This window comes from Gallinula chloropus (genome assembly GCF_964237585.1).
Source record: "Gallinula chloropus genome assembly, chromosome: 1".
Lineage (NCBI taxonomy): Eukaryota > Metazoa > Chordata > Aves > Gruiformes > Rallidae > Gallinula > Gallinula chloropus.
This window is the reverse complement of record NC_140085.1, coordinates 85651702-85671046: the sequence shown is the minus strand read 5'-3', so window position 1 is coordinate 85671046 and position 19345 is coordinate 85651702. Positions and strand designations below refer to the sequence as shown.

General features: G+C 47.6%; 1 protein-coding gene across 1 annotated transcript in view; it reads left to right on the top strand.

The window, feature by feature from the left end:
• The window catches only part of CASR (calcium sensing receptor), a gene marked incomplete at both ends in the record, with an annotated part of 45849 nt that extends 30469 nt beyond the window's left edge, over window positions 1-15380 (top strand). Inside the window, 3 exons of the mRNA XM_084279598.1 lie at window positions 3596-3826; window positions 7328-7451; window positions 13930-15380. Coding sequence (XP_084135724.1) covers window positions 3596-3826; window positions 7328-7451; window positions 13930-15380 — 1806 coding nt within the window. The remainder of the gene's footprint in view (window positions 1-3595; window positions 3827-7327; window positions 7452-13929) is intronic.
• Window positions 15381-19345: the final 3965 nt, after the last annotated feature.

Below are 19345 nucleotides of genomic sequence, written 5' to 3'. Positions count from 1 at the left end.
CTGCAAAATGTGTGAGAGTATTTTGGGGAAGTGTCACGTCCCCTTCTACTCCCCTTCTACTTGTGTAGGCATTTGCTGTTGGCCACAGTAAGAAACAGGTTCTGGGGAGATGAGCCGCTGGTCTGACCTACTACAGCTGTCTTTATGTAATGGTTTAATGATCCTTCCATAAGAGTGGAAAACACTTGGCTCAGAACTTCTAGCCCAGGTAAAGCATGGGATGCTACGTGGCTCGGAATAGCCCTACCAGGAATAATGGGAGGGTGAATCAGAGAGCAGCTTCCAAGTCCTGTCTGATAATAGGTGTTTTAATTAAAAGGCATTGCAATTCAACATGGAACCTTGCACAATGCTCTCCCCACAGGCTTCCACCAGCTGCTAACAGTGTATTCAAGCCACGAGGTCAACACTTCTTTGTAAACTCTTGGTTCCAGGATATGCATGCACCCCTGACACATGCTCTTGCCCTCTCTGAAGCAGGGTCTTTTAAGTCCTTGTGGGTTGAGGCCTGGGTATTTATGTTTCTATCTTTAGTTACAAAACACAGTGACACATTTTTAACTGTAAAGCCTTTAGCTAATCATTGTTAGACTGGTGCCTATAAAAAAGTGCTGTAGTTATTCAGAGTCTACAACTTCCTCTTTTAAATTTCAGTGCTTATATATTCCTTGACTGTTTAGACCATATTTTCAACCTGTAGAGAGCAGAACTCATGTTATATCCAGATAGCATTCTTGGATTTTCTTACCATCTAAAACAGGAACATGTCCTAGTCCTCATTCCATTACCATTTCACAGGCTGCTCCTCAGAAATCCAGACTTGAAGGCAAACTTTGGTATTTGCTGGTGGTGTTATTCCTGTTGTTCCTGTTGTCCTCCATTTGGGATTTCAAATAGGGCATGTGTCTGTCCTGCATGAACTGATACACCTGGGCTTTCCTGCTTCCCAGCTATGGCTGCATAGATGAAGCTGCTATTCTGTGCCTGGGGAAAGACAACATTAAGTGCAGATCAGTGCTTTTATATGAATATTTACTTGCTGGATAGAGATATCAACTGATCCATTAAATGGTTTATAGCCTGAATCCTCAGGTGCAGTGTGTGTGTGACCAAAGGAAACATGCTGCTAAACTAATCCTACAAAAACCCACCAGTAGCCAGAGGTATATATTACTTTCTAAGAAGCCCAGTGTCAGGAGGTGAGGCAAAGGAATAGACTAATTGAAATGAATGTTATGAAATTAACAAAAAGAAATAATAATATGCATCCAGACAATCCAGAAGTTTCTCAACAGTTCATTTCACTGACCATAAGAGCAGCTAGCCTCCTGCTGCTGTGCCTGGCCAGGAGAGGGAGGACTTGAACTGAAAAAATCTTCAACATGGTTCTTGCAAGATTGTCTCCTAATATGTGTAGGAAATGTAACCAGAAGTGGTGCCAGGTCTGCACCTCCTGTCTATACAGAGAACAGTCAATGCAGCAGTAACATCAGGATTTCCTAGTGCTGTTCAGCAGGGCACTACTGTGCTGCAGGAGAGTGCCATACCGAGCTGAAGTGAGAAGCAGCATGGCATTCAGCAAAACATAACAACTCAGATTGGATCTGGAGCTCAGAGCTGCAGGTGTCATGCTGTGGTAGGTGCTACAGCCTGCGGAGGTTCCCTGCTTGGGACAGCTCTGCTGATGGATAAGGACAAGGTTCCCGCTAACACACCCAGGGCTACAGCCCCACTGCGGATGGAACCAAAGTGAGCTGATGCAGTACAGACCTCGCTGTGGATACGCAGACCCTGTGCCACCCGTTCTGACCTCAAAGCTGCTTCTGCGCTGTTCTCACTCTTGCCTGATGGAGCTGGGCAAGTCGCATCTTCCTGGGTGCCACTTGGGGCCAAAGGGGAGGAGAGGGAAGCAGTCTCCTCTTTTCTTCCCTACAGCAAGCAATGTCCTGGCTCTCCACAGCAAAGTGTCAGAGCAAAGCACCTTCTTTTGCCAGGTCCCTGAGAGGGTGAGGTCTTCCAGGGACAGGTCTTGGCTCTTCAGTGAGACCATTTCAGCTGTACACCTTTTGGGGGAGCTAGTCTACAGAGGAGGGCCAGGAGGGATGAGAAAGGCAGGAAAAAATCCTGGCTCTGCCATCTCACCCATTATTCAAATCCTGAATACTGTGGCAATATTTTGATGTGCTTCCATCACCATCACACAAAGCTGAAAAGCTACTGCCAGCCACATCCTGTGGAGTATTACTGTGAATTTTGCAGATGCTCAGCCTGGCATTGATACAGGCAGCGAGAGGAGAGTATCTCTGTTGCTCTGGGGATTTTATCTTGAGATAGGAGGATAACAAAAGGAAACAGAGAAAAATGAGACAATTTAGCACAACTGGCAGGAATTAATGAAGTGATTCTGTTCCCCTGTTTCTGTGTTTCCAGGTGAAAAGGCTTCATCAAAACAGTATTGTCTGTTCTATTTCTATGGAGTGAGAAGGGCTCTGCCTGCCCAGACACACTTACTCCATTCTGGTTTTTGTTACATTTTTCCACCCAGGATTGTATCTTTGGGCATCTGCAGGTGAGAGAGAGAAGACTGGGCTTATAAGTAGTTGTAGGCAATAGAAGCACAGCAACAACTACACTGCAGCAGTCTAGGGAAAGCTGACAGCTAGGTGACCTCAGAGTCACGTCAGCCTTCCACGGGTGAGCTCTACAGAGTAACTAAAAATATTAAATGAGGGTTAAAAAAAAATCCAGTAAGACCTTTTGAAGGAAAAATACTGTGTGCATGAATTGTATCGGAGTTGCCGGTATCGATTTTCTTCCATGCTGCAGTTTCTTTGGTCTACCTGCCAGGTGTCCCTGAAATTAACTGTTGTTCTCTGCAGCGTATGACAGTTTAAGGCATGATGTCAAAAATTGCAGGAGCCAACACGTGGGGCCAGGTAGAATGTGATTACCTGAAACTGTGTGACCAGGAGACAGAAAAAAAAAACCCCAAAAAAGTGGTATGGATTCTCCAGGCCTGCCATGTGGTGGACAAGCTTCATTTGTTCTTTTTTTACTGAAGTGCATTGGGTTTTTTTTCAAACAAAAGTCAAATTTGAATTGTTTCTCAAGCATTCCCACTTCTGAGGGATTGATCTTTTAGAGATAAGCGATAATAACTGAGGGTATTGAGACAGAGTGGCTGCAAGATCAGAGGGAGATGGTCGCATGGGTGACTGAAACACTTTAGTGGCTACTGCCACTTCTCTGCACATGGAGGAGAGCTGCAGGCTTGCAGAGGTGACTGAGAGGGACTGAAGGGGAATGCTAAATGGCTAATGGAGTAGAAGCTAGTAAGCAAGTTGTTACTGATGGGTGCCGTCCACCCTGAGGGCCGTGGCAGCTTGTGCTGTCTACAAGGTTTGTACAGGCTCTGTGTGTGCCTATGATGTCTACAACAGAAAGCCTAATATTGCTGTGATTAAGTGATTTTTAAGAGATTAAAGACTGTGATAAAGTGGTTATTTCCAGTTTTATCCCTAAAGCAGATGTGTGCTGTGGTAGGATCGTGACATGCAGACATTCATGGGGCCTCTCTCTCTCTCTCTCTCTCTAGGTTCTCAAGCATCTGCGCCACTTAAATTTCACCAATAATATGGGGGAGCAAGTGGATTTTGATGAGTTTGGGGACCTGGTAGGGAATTACTCAATAATCAACTGGCATCTCTCTCCGGAGGATGGCTCAGTCGTTTTTGAGGAGGTTGGGCACTACAACGTTTATGCCAAGAAAGGAGAGAGACTCTTTATCAATGAAAACAAGATCCTGTGGGGTGGATTCTCTAAAGAGGTAAGTGCTTAAATCCTCACTGCAACATTTCCCAGGATTCCACAAGCTGAATTTTGAACTAACTCTATGCACTCCTGCATCATAACTCCACATTTCATTAAAAGAGTAGTCCATCTTAGGACATGATCGTCCATCTAGGGCATGATCTCTGCTCTAGTCTTTCACACCCTTATTACACACTGCTGGAAATAACAAGCAGCTGCTTCTCCCCTCCTACATATTTGATGAGCCTGGGTATTAATGCTTGAATAAAACCTTTTTTCTGGGCCAAGTAGTTTCTTGGAACTTTGTAATGCTGCTCCCCCAAGGATAAGAAAGTCATTGCCCAAATCTTCTTCCTGATTAAGTCAAGTTTTCCTGAGCGCAGTAGTTTCACTGCTGAAAACAGCCATCTCTTCCACTCTCAATAGCTCTGTATCAAGAAGTGTCTCTTCCTGCACCTAGTTAAATTTGTAGCTGTTTCTGCTGGCTTTGCTCTCCAAGTCCCAGAGCCTTCCACACACCCTTGCCTTGCAAACCAAACAGAACAGGCTTTGTCAATCTTCCCAGGTTAACTTGGACATGGTGCTCAAATAGTGGGAGATGCCAGTACATGCCATCTTTTTCCAGAAGGTGCTTGTGTAGTCTCAAAAGTACGTGATGTAGCCATTGACTTTAGTCAGGCCTCAGTCCTCCACTTTGTTGCTTATGCTAGATCTTTTGGGCATAACTCTATCATGGGACACAGCATGGACCGTGTCTCCCATGCAGTGCAGAAATCTCTGGCCAAGATCCAGGTGAGCTGTGATCATAGCTGGCAGCAGCCCACTCCAGCCTAGAGAGAAACCCTGGCTACGGGAGGGAGTACTGAGTGGGCATCTGCCTTGTGGCCTGGGAGGTGACATAGGGACCATTAGCTTAGAAATGTCGCTGCCAGGCCCTACTGCAATGCTTAAGTGTGTTAAATCAGCTCCCCATTAATGAACAAGGCAATTCAGTTCAAAGTGATTAATCACATTTGCTGACGTCAGGTAACTGCTTCTACAGGAGCTAATACACTTCTACTTGCCTAATACACTTAATGCCATCAGTCAAGCTTTATCTTTGCTCTAGATATCCCAGCTTCATTCATGGTTTAAGTCCAGAGCTCTCTGAAGGAGGCCTGAGTCAGGCAGAGCATACTACAGAAGAAATACTAAGCTCAGGCTTTTCTAAGCCCATCTGGAGACTCTGAGCCCAAATCAAAAATGGGATTAGAACCCCTTGATATTCTAATCCCTTCTTCTGATCACTGCAAATGCCACTGACACCTCTTCCAACAGGCAGGATTTTAATTTATTTTTTTTTAAACTTAGAGTAATTATGTTCTTGGTCTAAATTCCTCCAACAGCACAATATTTATCTTCATTCTTTGCCCCAAACTGTTAAAAATGTGAACTGGATGTTGCTGAGTGTCATGCCGAGGCATGTAAATTGTGTGCCGGTGAAGGGGGTCATAATCCCTATGTCTGTTCCAGCTTGCTTTATTTTTTCAGTTTATAGAGTTTGAATTCTCTCCAGACTAAAGGCTGTGCTCAGAGTAGCCAGTCCTTCACTCACTGAAACCTTCTATGCCTCTGTCATCTTCAAAATAGATTAAACGCATTAAATGTCATTTTACCACAGGAACTTCAGCATTGGCCAGACTTGCAAAAGAACAAGTTGAAGAGTAGGTAAGATAGATTCATTTTGGCAGAATTTGATGAAATTCCCCACAGAATACTTAAGAAGACAGCCGAAGCAATCTCAAAAGTACTAGCGATTCATCTTGGAGGAACATGGAGGATGGGTGATGTTGCAAAGGATTAGAGGAGGGTAATCGTAATACCTGTTTTTAAAAGCAGATATAGAAGAGCCAAAGGAATTACACACAATTGAGCTAAGCTTCAGCAACCTAAAAGACTTGATAGAAAAATTATTAAAGTTTATAAACACTTAGAGGATCATAAACTGATAAGAAAAAGCCAAAAAGGATTTGTCAAGATGAAATCATGCCAAACCAATTTAATTTTCCTCCTTGGAAGCTCAATCGGTTTAGTAAAAGGTGGGGGTGCAGCACATGACTTCAGTCAGGCCTTTGATTCAGCCCTGTTCAAAATCCTCAGTGACAGCCTAGGGAAAGACCATTTAAACTGGTGAAGTCCTCTTGGTGGATGCACAACCCGCTGAAAGCCTGTCCCAAGGAAGCGGTATTAGCAGCATGCTGTATTAGTAATAATAGGCATTAACAGCAAAGTATGCTTCGAGTGGAGAGCTGCAGCAAATTGGATGTGTATCTGTCCAATTAATTATGCAATCCTGATTAACAGCTTAGAAACAGGGTTCCCAAACTGTGCTGCAGCTACACTTCAGAGTGATAGGATCTGCTCTCAGCCGAGTTACAAAATGGGCATCTCCACATAGGAGTTGACACTACCAAGGGCTTCCTCACGCTGTGGCTGAGGTTAATGCCTACACACAGGCAACATCCGAACCATACCCCAGACTCAGTCTCTAAGTGCATGCACACAGGGGCTTCCTAGAGATCAGCAGGTTAGCAGCACTGGGGCAAACTAGCAGCTTCCAACTAGAGCAGCCCTCAAGTAGGTACGGAACATGGTACTTTGCTGGCAGGGGAAATTGAGGGTTTAACACCCCTGAGCTGAGAAAGCCATGTTCTGTGTCACCTCTCCTTAATTTAGTTGAGGAAAGGTAAGCTCAACCATAAGTTGTGCTTCTGTATAAAAAAGGCTCAGGCTTCCACTTCTTATGCTGAGCTCCACGTTATGGGCGTGCATTAGGCATGTGGTGGTGGGCATGCCCATGCAACCACCTGCTGTCAGGATGCCCAGCCAGCCCATGACACAGCTCATCATTTGCAGCTGCAGAAGTCTGGAAGCCTTTGGATCTGCATGCAGCTGCTGATTTGCATCTTCACGTGTTCAGTGTTCTAAAAACAGGGCCTCTCTGTCTTTCAAATGAACTATGAGCTTTTTCATTTTGAGGTTGGAGAGGCTCTTCAGACCATCAGGAAATGGACTTCAAGGAACTATTTTAATTTCTATAAATCATTAGCAGTCAATATGCAATATATGAGATTGGGGATCAGTAGTCAGAGTCCATCATCTCCAAGGGTGACTCAAATTCCTTCAAACAGAGATTGGTTGCCTTTTAACTGACTAATAACTGTTTTCTTGTATGTATCTCATGGGTCACATTCCAGTTTGCAGTGCCCACAACAGAGCAGAGATTACAGGAATCTGTTGATCCTACCTACTAACCCTTGACGTGATCCTTCAAACAAATACCACTGCAGTAGGCTGGGGGAGGACTATTGTGGAAGACACATCAGTTCTGTGGAGAGAAGAGATGAACCTCTAAAGCTTTCCATCCGTAATGCTAATCAAACCATAACACCCTTGGAGGAAGCCCAAGGTCCTGCTGTAGGAAGGCTGCAGGTTGGGCACTGCCACCATTAACCCTCACTGGGCTTTTTTCTTGCAGGTGCCTTTCTCCAACTGCAGCAGGGATTGCCTCCCTGGCACCAGGAAAGGCATTATTGAGGGAGAGCCCACCTGCTGCTTCGAGTGCGTGGACTGCCCTGACGGCGAGTACAGCGATGAAACAGGTAATTCATACCCAGAGAGCTGCTCTGGGGTTTGCAGAGGAGTGTGCAAGCCCTCTGGGCATCACCTGCTGTTGTGCAGAAGTCACTTCCCTGCAGTGCTGAACTGGAGGCTGCTCTGTTATGTGGCCTCAACAGAAAGTCTGGAGGGACTTCTGAAAAGCTTACAGGAGTTGTGTCTTGTGGTTCTCAAGTCCTGTCTTCTGCTAAGCCTGCTTTTCCCTTCTGCTCTGACTTAGGAAAATTAAGGCAGAGAACTTGAATAAAGGACTTGCATAAAGGAAACCCCCAGGCAGCTACAAGCAAACTCCCAACACTGTATCAGTAGCTTTTGTTCCCCCAAAAGCCTGGAAGAAGGAGACACTCCTTACCCTAATCTTAAATCCTCTAGTTATATGTCTGCTTTTCCTCATGTTGTCAGGGTTTTATTTCATGCTTCACAAGGAAATTACATCCCTGGCTTCACAAGCAGAGATGAATATTTCCTTTTATGGGGTCACCAACCACAGCTTCCGTTGAGCACCAGCACTGCAAGAGACCAGAATCTCTGGGTCCCATCCAATAGCCATGGACACCTTTTTCGTTACTTCCAGCGAGAGCTGGCATCAAACTGCTCAGGTTCTGCAGTGGAGAGAAAAGATAACTTCAGTTTTAGAGCTGGTTGAAGAATTCTGTATTGCTAACACCATTAGTGCTCCCTCAGTGTTGCACATCCCCAGGGTAATGACGGCGAGTAAACCCTCTCAGACCAGCAGTCCCCCCCATATTGCAGAGTGCTCAGTATCTCCTCACACCGTCTCCAGAAGCGCCGGTCCCAGCACACACTGCAGACCCAGCCTGTGATGAAAACTTCACTAAGCTGCTTACAAGACCAAACAAGTCTACTCCTTTGGGAGACTCTAATTTGCATCCTATCAGACAGAAATGTTTTGGGGTTTTTTTAGCATGAGCATATATAGTACTACAGGATGCTTAGGAGCAGCATTTTTGAGTTAAGTAGAAACAATTCTGGTCATGTGGACCTTTAGGTATTTTTCACAGGATTTGGGGAGCTAGTGTTGGTATTGCTGGTGAAATTTGTGGGGCTGAGGGGGGCAGCTGCTTTCGAAGTCAGTTTGAGGCAACTTCTTTAGGATGCAGTGCTAAATTGTCTGTGTTAGGCGCTGTTGAACTTCCTGCTGTGTGAAGTTAGTGCTGCCTCGCCTGCAGTTCGCATTAGGCTTCCAGGTAAAAGGCAGAAGCTGAATGGGTGTAAATAAAATGACATGTGGCAATGGGAGCTTCTGCACATAGTGCCAGTTTTTCACCTGAACAGCTTAGGTGAGGCAACAAGTCGTTAGGAAAACAGTATGGTATCAAGTCACAGAGGCTCCTTCCAACCACCCTCCCCGGAAGGAGACAGCTTGAAGTTGTCAGCTGGGTATTCCTGGCTTTCTCACTGCCACCAAGCTCTGCTCTGGGAGCTGTGCTTTGCGCCTGTGTTCTCGTTCAAGTGCAAGGCTCAGTGGGAGGTTGCTGCTAAAGAGGTTTTCTGGACCTTTGCTCCCGGAACTCACTGCAGCCCATTGCTGTCCCAGTGGGATCCTGAAGACTGAGGTAGGTTATGACTTACTACTCACCGATCTCAACCCCTTTCCACTTGCCATCAAGGGAGGCATGACCCTCCCCACTGGAGCACAAGGTTCATTTGGATCAAAGAAGAAGAGCAGAAGCAGTAGGTCTTTGCCTTTTGATCACAGCAGCCTTTGGAGACCTACGTTGCCATCCCAGTAGGTACAACTAGTTTCAGTGAGGAGACGGAGGTGTCAATTTTCCCTTTGCAGTGAGATACTTTGCTGAGTGTGGGAAGAGTGATACCATCTAGACACCTCTTCCCCTGATGTTCCAATGTGAAATGAGAGTGTGCTGGGAGTCAAGGGCATTGCTTGCCTTCAGGGAAGAGCAATTTAAACACTTCTAAGACTCGCCTCCATTGAATATGAAATAGGCTCACAAAGCACTTAAGGAGGCAAGCACGTTTTTAATTTTCTCTGTAATAGAGACAGGCAGGATGTTTCAAATGATGATAAAAGTGTGAGAGGTATGAAGACAGGCAGAAGTAGATGATAAAAATGAAAGAACAAAAGAGAGAACACCAGAGCATGCATAATAATCGATAGCAATCACAGTTTGCAAGGTTTTGCCAAGCAATGGAGTCCAAAAATGTAAGTGTAGGGGCAGGACTTTTTAAAGCTGGAACTAAGCATGATTTGTGTTTTGCTATACAGCCTCTGGGAGACTGGTTGTGTCAATGTAAAACACTCTTAGAAACCACCATACGGCTCTGGGAATCTACAGGTACCTGAAGGGAACACCTCATGTATTTAAGGTGAAGGCTGGTGCATAGCTGCCACATATGACATTGTCCTGGTTTCAGTTAATTTTCTTCCTGGTAGCTGGTGTGGTGCTGCTGTGTTTGGGATTTAGGATGAGGAAAATAATGATAGCACAGTCCTGTGTTTAGTTATTGCTAGGCAACATTTGTACCACATCAAGGACTTTCCAGCTTCTCACACCACCCTGACAGCGAGGAGCCTGGGGGTGCTCAGGAAGCTGGGAGGTGACATGGCCAGGACAGCTGACACAGGCTGGCCAAAGAGATATTCCATAATATGTGGTGTCATGATCAGTACATAACTTGGGGAAAGCTGACCAGGGGTTTAGACTGCAGTTTGGGAACTAGCTGGGCGTGTGTGGTCTGAGAGTGGTGAGCAACTGTGCTGTGCATCACTACTTCTGTATATTCTATGATTATCATCATTATCATAATTATCCTTACTATCTTCCTTTTTTTGGCATACTAAACTGTATTTATTTCAACCCGTGATGTTTTTTTTTTCCATTCTCTTCCCTATCTCCTTGAGAGGGAGGGTGTGGGTGAGCAACTACATGGTGCTTTGTTATCAGTTGGGGTTAAACCACGAGAGTCCATTTTAGCATCCAATATGGGACATGATGGGTTGAGCTAAGGACAGATCTGACCAGAGTGCATTAGAACAAATTTGGTATAGGTGTTTGTTATACTAGGGAAGCAGCTGCTGGCAACAGCGTTGATTCATTGTCTCCCACAGTCGTTGCGCTCGTTCTCAGAGCTGCGCTGTGTCACCCCTGCCTCCTGCCTTGCGCTCCTTCTTGCGCTGCTCTCCTCTCTGCGCAGGGCCGAGGTTTCGTTGCGGCGCTTCGCACTCCCGACTCTGGGTAAGATGAACCTGTTGGGCGCGGGGCTCAGCTCCCTCAGCGTCGCCGTCATCGATCTCCGTGCTTCGGGAGCCACCTCTCGGGAGCGATGGATAATTGCATTGCTTTCTCGTCCTCCTTGGGAGCCGGGACGTGGAGGAGACACCTTCCTCCACCGTCCCCTTCCCCTCCCGGCTATTGACAACACCTCTCGGGAATGGCAGATATCCTTGGGATGTTACAACCAGCATGTGCCAACTGCATGTAGTAGATCTGTGGTTTATTATGACCCAGATGACACAGTTACCCACAGATCTAGATGAAGTCCAATGTACCTGCCTCATGTAGCAGAAGTTTGTGCAGAGTACACTGTCGCACACCAACTCATTGGCAGTGATGGACTGGGAAGCCAAAGAGGCACCACTGGTGGATAAATTGGCTAGCTGATGCTAGCAATACAAAGAAAGTACCTCTCCCTCATCTCAGCTGTGCAGAAACTGTCCTGGGGTTTCCAGAGACTCAGAGACGACATGTCCTATTCCCCACCTATACAGACCAGTATATCAGCTACTAGGTACAAGTGTTCCTCTGCTCAAGAGAGAGGATGTAGAGGAGGTGCCACCACGGGTCACCCTGTGGTTTTAGTGCACAGCCATGGAGAGGACATGAGGAAGTGGGATGGAAAACCTGCCTTGAACCTAGAGGCACACATACATGAGTTGCAAGGAAGAACAATCACAAAATTGCAGGCTTGAATAAGAAACCTCAGTTGTCCAGTAATTCGGGAAGTGATGGAAGTAATGGAAGCCTTCTGGCCAGAAGGCAGAGGTTTCAGAAGGTCACCACAAAAGGTGGCATGTGCTCAAGAGGCTCCACTGTCTAATAAACTACCAGAAAACGAGAAGCACTATGCCCCGTTCACTCATGGGTCCTTCTGCATTGTGGGAAAGCATCAGAGGTGGAAGGCTGCTGTAGGAGCCCTACGTGATGAGCTGCAGAAGCTGCTGAAGGGGAAGGTGAATTGAGTGAGTTTGCAGAAGTGAAATCCATCCAGCTGGCTTCAGACGTTGCTGAGCAAGACAAGTGGCCGATGCTCTGACTCTGGACTGACTCATGGATGGTGACAAATGCCCCATGGGGTGGTTGCAGCACTGGCAGCCGAGCAGCTGGCAGCACAGAGGCAAACCCATCCGGGCAGACCCACTGTGGCAAGATACTGCTGCCTGCCTGGAGAAAGGTTGGAAAAGTCCCTCCTGTAGATACCCACCTACCCAAGAGTTGGATCACTGAGGTCACCAAAACAGCCCGCAGGTGGATCAGGCTGCTCAGATTGAAGTGTCTCAGGTGGATCTGGACAGGGAACATATTGGTGGAATTATTTATAGCTCTGTGAGCCAATGACACCTCAGGATATCAAGAAAGAGATGCAACATACAGATGGGCTCATGACTGAGGGGTGGACTTGACCATGGATGCTATTGCACAAGTCATTCATGAACACGAAATGTGCTGTGATAAAGCAAGCCAAATAGTTAAAGCCTGTTTGGTATGGAAAACAATGACTGAATTATAAACATGGCGAGTCCCAGCAGATGGATTACATCACACTCCCACAAACCCACCAAGGCAAGTGCTACAGGCTTACAGTGATGAAAGCAACCACCGGATGGCTGGAAACACATTCCTTGCTCCACAGCACCACATGGAACATTTTCCTGGTCCTTGCAAAGCAAGTCTTTTGGCAACATGGGACCCCATGTCAAACAACAGAACTCATTTTCAAAACAACATCATAGACACCTGGGCCAAAGAGGGTATTGAGTGGGTGTATCACACCCCCTGTCATGCACCAGCCTCCTGGAAAACTGATGGGTAGGATGGACTGCTGAAGGATACATTGGGAGCAGTGAATGCTGGGACACCAACATTTGGATACACATTTAGCAAAGGCCACCTGTTAGTTTATACTGGGGCGGGGGGTGTCTGTCAATCAAGCTGACCCTGCCCAATCAAAACTTTTACATACTGTAGAAGGGGATGAAGTCCCTGTTGTGCACCTGAAGAATATGTTGGGCAAGACAGTCTGGGTTAGCCCTGCTTCAGGCAAAGGCAAACCCATCCATGGGATTGCTTTTGCTCAAGGACCTGGGTGGACTTGGTGGGTGATGCGGGAGGATGGGGCAGTCTGATGTGTACCTCAAAGGGATTTGTATTTCAGTGATAATAGCCAATAAATTAAATTGTATGATGTTAATTGCTAAATAACCCTCCCTTTGTATGTCATCATTACTGTGGTTGCTATAAGCTGTATTGATGGTATTGCAGTAAGAATGGTTCAGATTAATGAAGAATGAACTTTATGAAACCAAGAAAAGTGTGGCAGTGGTGGAACCAGAACTGGCTTCAGTACACAACAGCCTAACAGCACACACGGTATCTCCTGCCCTGAGAGTCTGTTATGGCAGATGGAGCCTGAAGTCATGGAATAAATGAACTCAACAAACGTTTCAGAGGGATGCCCACAGACTAAGGGAATGGTATCTGTGTGTCCATATCAAAAGACATGAAAAGTGTGGGTGATTAATTGTAATATATTGTAAAGTATAGAATTTGGCCATGGTGTAGATGGTATGGAATAAGGGGTAGATACTGCTCTGGTTTCATCTGGTATAGAGTTAATTTTCTTTCTGATAGCTGGTATAGTGCTGATGTGTTTGGGATTTAGAATGAGAAAAATGTTGATAGGTGATGTGTTTAGTTATTGCTAGGCAACATTTATATCACATCAAGGACTTCCCAGCTTCTCACACCACCCTGACAGTGAGGAGGCTGGGGGTGCTCAGGAAGCTGGGAGGTGACATGGCCAGGACAGCTGACCCAGGCTGGTATATAACTTGGGGGAAGCTGGCTGGAGCTTTAGACCATGGCTCAGGGACTAGCTGGGCATTGGTGGTCTGCAGGTAGTGAGCAATTGTGCTGTGTGTCACATCTTTTGTATATACTACTACTACTACTACTATTATTATTATTATTATTATTATCATCATCATCATCATCATCCTTTTCTGTCTTATTAAGCTGTGTTTATCTCAACCTGTGAGTTTTACCTTTTGTTTCCAATTCTCTCCCCAATCCCACTGGGAGTAGGGACAGTGAGTGAATGTCTGTGGGGTTACTGTAGCTGCCAGCTGGGCTAAGCCACAACAGTCATCCCACATTTCAGCGTTCTGATAAACCTTCCCTCTCCCTGTCACTTCTCTTTCAGATGCAAGTGCCTGTGACAAGTGCCCTGAGGATTACTGGTCCAATGAGAACCACACGTCCTGCATCCCCAAGCAGATAGAGTTTCTGTCCTGGACAGAGCCCTTTGGGATTGCGCTGACTCTATTTGCTGTACTGGGAATTTTCCTGACTTCTTTTGTCCTGGGAGTCTTCACCAAATTTCGCAACACACCCATCGTCAAGGCCACAAACCGAGAGCTGTCCTACCTCCTTCTCTTCTCCTTGCTCTGCTGCTTCTCCAGCTCATTGTTCTTCATTGGTGAGCCCCAGAACTGGACTTGCCGTCTGCGGCAGCCAGCTTTTGGCATCAGCTTTGTCCTCTGCATCTCCTGCATCCTGGTGAAAACCAACCGTGTCCTGCTTGTGTTTGAGGCAAAGATCCCCACGAGCCTCCACCGAAAGTGGTGGGGCCTGAACCTCCAGTTCCTCCTGGTCTTCTTGTGCACGTTTGTGCAGATTGTCATCTGCGTGATTTGGCTCTACACAGCCCCACCGTCCAGTTACCGAAACCATGAACTGGAGGATGAGATTATCTTCATCACCTGCCACGAAGGCTCCCTGATGGCCCTTGGCTTCCTTATTGGGTACACCTGCCTCCTGGCAGCCATCTGCTTCTTCTTTGCCTTCAAGTCTCGAAAGCTACCTGAGAACTTCAACGAGGCCAAGTTCATCACCTTCAGCATGCTGATCTTCTTCATCGTCTGGATCTCCTTCATCCCTGCTTACGCTAGCACATACGGCAAATTTGTCTCTGCTGTGGAGGTGATTGCAATACTGGCTGCCAGCTTTGGGCTCCTGGCCTGCATCTTCTTCAACAAAGTCTACATCATCCTCTTCAAGCCATCCCGCAACACAATCGAGGAGGTACGCTGCAGCACAGCTGCCCATGCTTTCAAGGTGGCTGCCAGGGCCACGCTGAGACGGAGCAACGTGTCACGCAAGCGCTCCAACAGCCTGGGGGGCTCCACCGGCTCTACCCCTTCCTCCTCCATCAGCAGCAAAAGCAACCACGAAGACCCTTTTCCTCTACCAGCAACCGCCGAGCGGCAGCGCCAGCAGCAACGTGGATGCAAGCAAAAAGTCAGCTTTGGAAGTGGCACGGTCACCCTGTCCCTGAGCTTCGAGGAGCCGCAGAAGAACGCCATGGCCAACAGGAACGCCAAGCGCAGGAACTCCCTGGAGGCCCAGAACAGCGACGACAGCCTGATGCGGCACCGGGCCCTGCTTCCCCTGCAGAACAACGAGCCCCTCGGCGCTGAGACTGGCTTCCAGGCAGCTTCCAGCCCGGAGACCAGCTCGCAGGAGTCGGTGATGGGAGACGCCAAAGAAGAGGTACCCAGCCCTGAGGCAGAGCCTTCCCTGCCGTCGGCTAACTCCCGAAATTTTATAGGCGCTGGAGGGGGCTCTGTCACAGAGAACACGGTACATTCCTAACAGAAGATCATGAAAACCACACCAGCCCCCAAGAGGAACTTGTTCACCTCTTGCTTCTGAACGGGAAAGACAACAGAGACACTCTTGTGACACGGCAGGGTACCAGACATGCCTCCAGAGGAAAGGACTGTGTCTGGGGAGCCTTGGACTGAATTTGCTTTTGCTTTATCGAAACCAGGACATCTCAGAAGGACAAGTGAAGATCGCCTCTGGTGGGGCTTAAGCAGAAGTCTGCATGCTGCCTTGCCTCCATAAGATTTTCCTGCCAGACTGCAACTCAGCTGACTATGGGAGGCACTAGGCAATTCCACTATATTCTGCTTTTACATTTATGTATAATATTCCTCTTTCCCACTCTGTATAATATTCCCTCTTTATCCAGTATATGTGATCTGTAACCATGTGCATCAGGACTCTCAGCTCTACAAAAGCAAGGTACACAGTTTCACTTTGGGAAAGCATGATCGTGGGGAAAATAAAAAAGCCCCCAACATCCTGCATGCTGTGTACAGCCAAGGGTGTGAACATGTAAAGTATTTAATGTGACAGAGCGCCCTGCTATTTATATTTAGTAATGTCCCAACCTCTCCTTTCTGCCCAGCAGGAATTACTGGACAATACTCTTCATAGACTCCGTTGCACTAGACCAAGCTACTAGGTTCCTACTGGTTTACTCATGCCTGCCTGCTTTGGTGGAGGGGGGAAAAACAGCTTGTAATTCCCCCCAGAGAACGTTGTGAGAGCACAATGAGATGTATCCATGATTGATTATGTCGCTCGTAGTTGTATGCTTAACAAAGTGCTGCTGCTGTAATATTCCACGTGGCTAACCCCTTCACACCATAGTCAGTGTTGTGCTTTCCCATATCAATCTCCCCCTCACCCACACAGGCCATTGCGCTAGTCGTGATGACACTGGTGGGCCTGATAGAAAACAAACTAAATGAGGTGAAATGGAGGAGTTAGGGATGGAGAAAAACTCCCCAAATGTGGCAATACGACTGCAGGAGCGGGTGAATATCTGAAGCGTGTGTGCTGGTAGTTGACTGGCTGCAGGAGGCATACAGGCCCGGGCTGTGAGACACACATGCAGATAAATGGGTAAACTGGCCGTGCTTTGCCTCCCAGAGACCACCAACTCGGTTATTGTCTCCCAGAGACCACCAACTCAGTTATTTGTCTCCTAGAGGCCACCAACTCGGTTATTTGCCTCCTGGCCCATCTTGCAGAGAGAGCACCTAGCATAAGAAGGGCACACTGCACCTAAGCAGTAAGGACTTCAGCAAAGAGCATAGCACAGATTCATTAATCTTGACACTTGCCCCACTCCCCCCAAGAGCAGATGTAAGCACTCCTGGTTTTGCAAGGTATTCCTGCTTCTTCTGCATCCGTGCTGGAAAGGCTGGAAGTAACAGTTGTTAGAAGAGATATTTATTGCAGGCTGGAAGTAAGTTGTTAGAAGAGGTATTTATTGCAGCCTGATGAGAGAAGAAGCACCCCCCAGGCAGCTGGGGGATGGGGAGGGGGTGCTAGGGTTACATTACAGAATTTATTTCCCTCTTCCCAGACCCCATGTGCAAGAACATGAAGATGTCAGTACCCTCCCTCACCAAACAAGAGGTAGTCTAGTCCACTATGGAAAGGTAGAGGGGCCTGCAGCTTAGTGTGAGCGGAGACAAAAGGACTGTGTGAACGCGTTGGGGGAAGTACCACAATTCTCTTGTTACTGTTTTTGTTTGGTTGTTCTTTTGCCAGGGCCGGCAAATAAAACTTACAGGTGACGTTACTGCATAAAATCTTTGGTTTGCCACCTCCACTTGTTGCTGACGAGGAAGAGGAGTTTCAGCTTTGAAGAGCACAGTGTAAGTCTAGAACCCCATGGAGCACGCTATTAAGACAAGTTATTTTAATCCTTTTGATCTGAGTAGGCTCAAATTTTAATTGCCTGATGTCAAAACCAACCCAACATTAACCATATGGCCTCCAAATTACAAAATTTCATTAAATCTGTGACACTGCTCATTAAAAGGGAAAAAAAAAATCCCTGTGTCCAAAATTTCAGAAACCACATTCTATCCCTGGAACAAGTAGGAATTGCTCACTGTTTCTGAAAAAACAGGTCCCTTCCCCAGGCTGCAGACAGTGTTCTCTAGGCCTCATTTAGGGTACAGAATAGAGACCCAGGGTCTCCGGAGTCTGGATGCACAAACGGAGATAGGCACTAGATGGCAGAAAGGGCTAAAAAACCTTTCTTCTGTTAGGCTCCACCCTCCCAAAAATTTCAGTAGCCAAATAAATTTAGTGCTAGTGAATCATTCCTAGAGACCAAAACCAGTATAGCAGCCCCTGAACCGAAGCTGACAGCACTGAAAGCATGGAAGTGCTTAATGAATGAAATGAAAATGACACGGGATACAAACTGAAGACTGTGCACGAACACACACAGTGTGAGAAAGTCATAGTTGGCTGCCTCGTCTGGAGAAAAATACTCGCTGGCTATGCACACTAAGTAATGTTGACATTTGGGTGTTTTTCATTCTTTACATCCACTCAAAAGGAATTTGTACCCTAGCACCTGATAAGGCTACAACAGCTGCCATAATTTTATAGCAAGAGACCAACCATGTTCAGTTTGCTGGGGAACCCCCATTTATCCTTACCACAAGTGTACCCCGAGCTCCAAGCTCCACGCGCTGCGTGGGAGCCACTGCTGCAGCCTGTTGTAGTGACGCACACGCTAGATACAAGGGGAGCTCTGTAAAAAAGGACCCCTTTCATGAAGGTGATTTGCAACCCTTTTCCCATACACAGAGAAGGGTGTATGTTCTGTCCTGCCAAGCCCAGGAGGAGAGGAAGTTTGCTCAGACACCTGCCCACAAGCCTGTTGGTGTGTCACACCATACTGATGAAAACAAGCTGGAAAATGTCTTCCTGTTGAAAGAAGCCTGAGAACCTCTGCTGCTGTGCTCCCAACCCTCCATGGCTCAAAAACTGTGGAAAGCATGTACTAGCATGGTGTTTCCTGAACCATCTGGCAGAGAAGCAACAACAGCGTACAGCAGCTCAGTGGTGGGATTTCCATGGCAAATTTGGCTGGTGGGCAGGGAATCATGCCCCGTAAAGAGCCTGATCCTTCATCCCTACTCTGCTCACAAACCTGGCAGACCTCTCTGCCTGCCCAGAGCCGCAGCAGAGTATTTGTTCTCTGCAGAGGAGAGAGATGGTAAGACGGGAAAGAAGCCCTTCTTTCCCATTCTGTTTCACGCTTCTCACCACCACGTCCTCCCTAACAGCGCAGGGGGTCCATTCAGTAGGCAGTACCTGCTGCTGTTGTTGAATTTGGGGTTATATTCACCAAATGTCCTGAGGGGTACTTCTAAGGGGGGGGTGGGGGTAGGATTTTGGTGATGCCTTTTTTTCCCAAGGAATCTGGATGTTTGAGCTGGGGGAAAAATTTGGCTAAACACCTGCTGAACACTCGGCCTGAAGTCTCCCGGCGGGGTTCCCCAGAGCTGGATGAAGACCAGCAAAGCCCTCCTGGGAGAGGGCACGGCGAGCCAGCGCAGCGGAGGAGGGAGGCCCGGGGGTGGGAGCCTTCCGCGCTGCCAAAGCAAACGTGCAGCCACGGAAGAGAGAAGCGCTGCAGCCCAGGACAGTCCCGTCCTCACGCAGGGCGGTGCCACCGAGGCGCCAGGGGCCGGCTGCAGACCCTCCCGCGGCTCGTTCTGCCCCTCGCTCTTTGTCGCAGCTCCTGCTGTTTCCGTCCCTCAGCCAGTCGGCCGCGGGGCGTGGACGCTGCCGCCAAGCCCGCAGAGCTGGGCCCGCTGTGCTGCCAATGCCCCCGGGCTGGACGCTTGCCCGCCGCCGCCCCTCACGCTCCCGCCTCGCAGCCCGCAAGACCCAATCGCGCTTTCCAGGCCCAGCGCCGACCCCGCCCCCGATGCCGCCCCTCCGGCAGGCCCGGC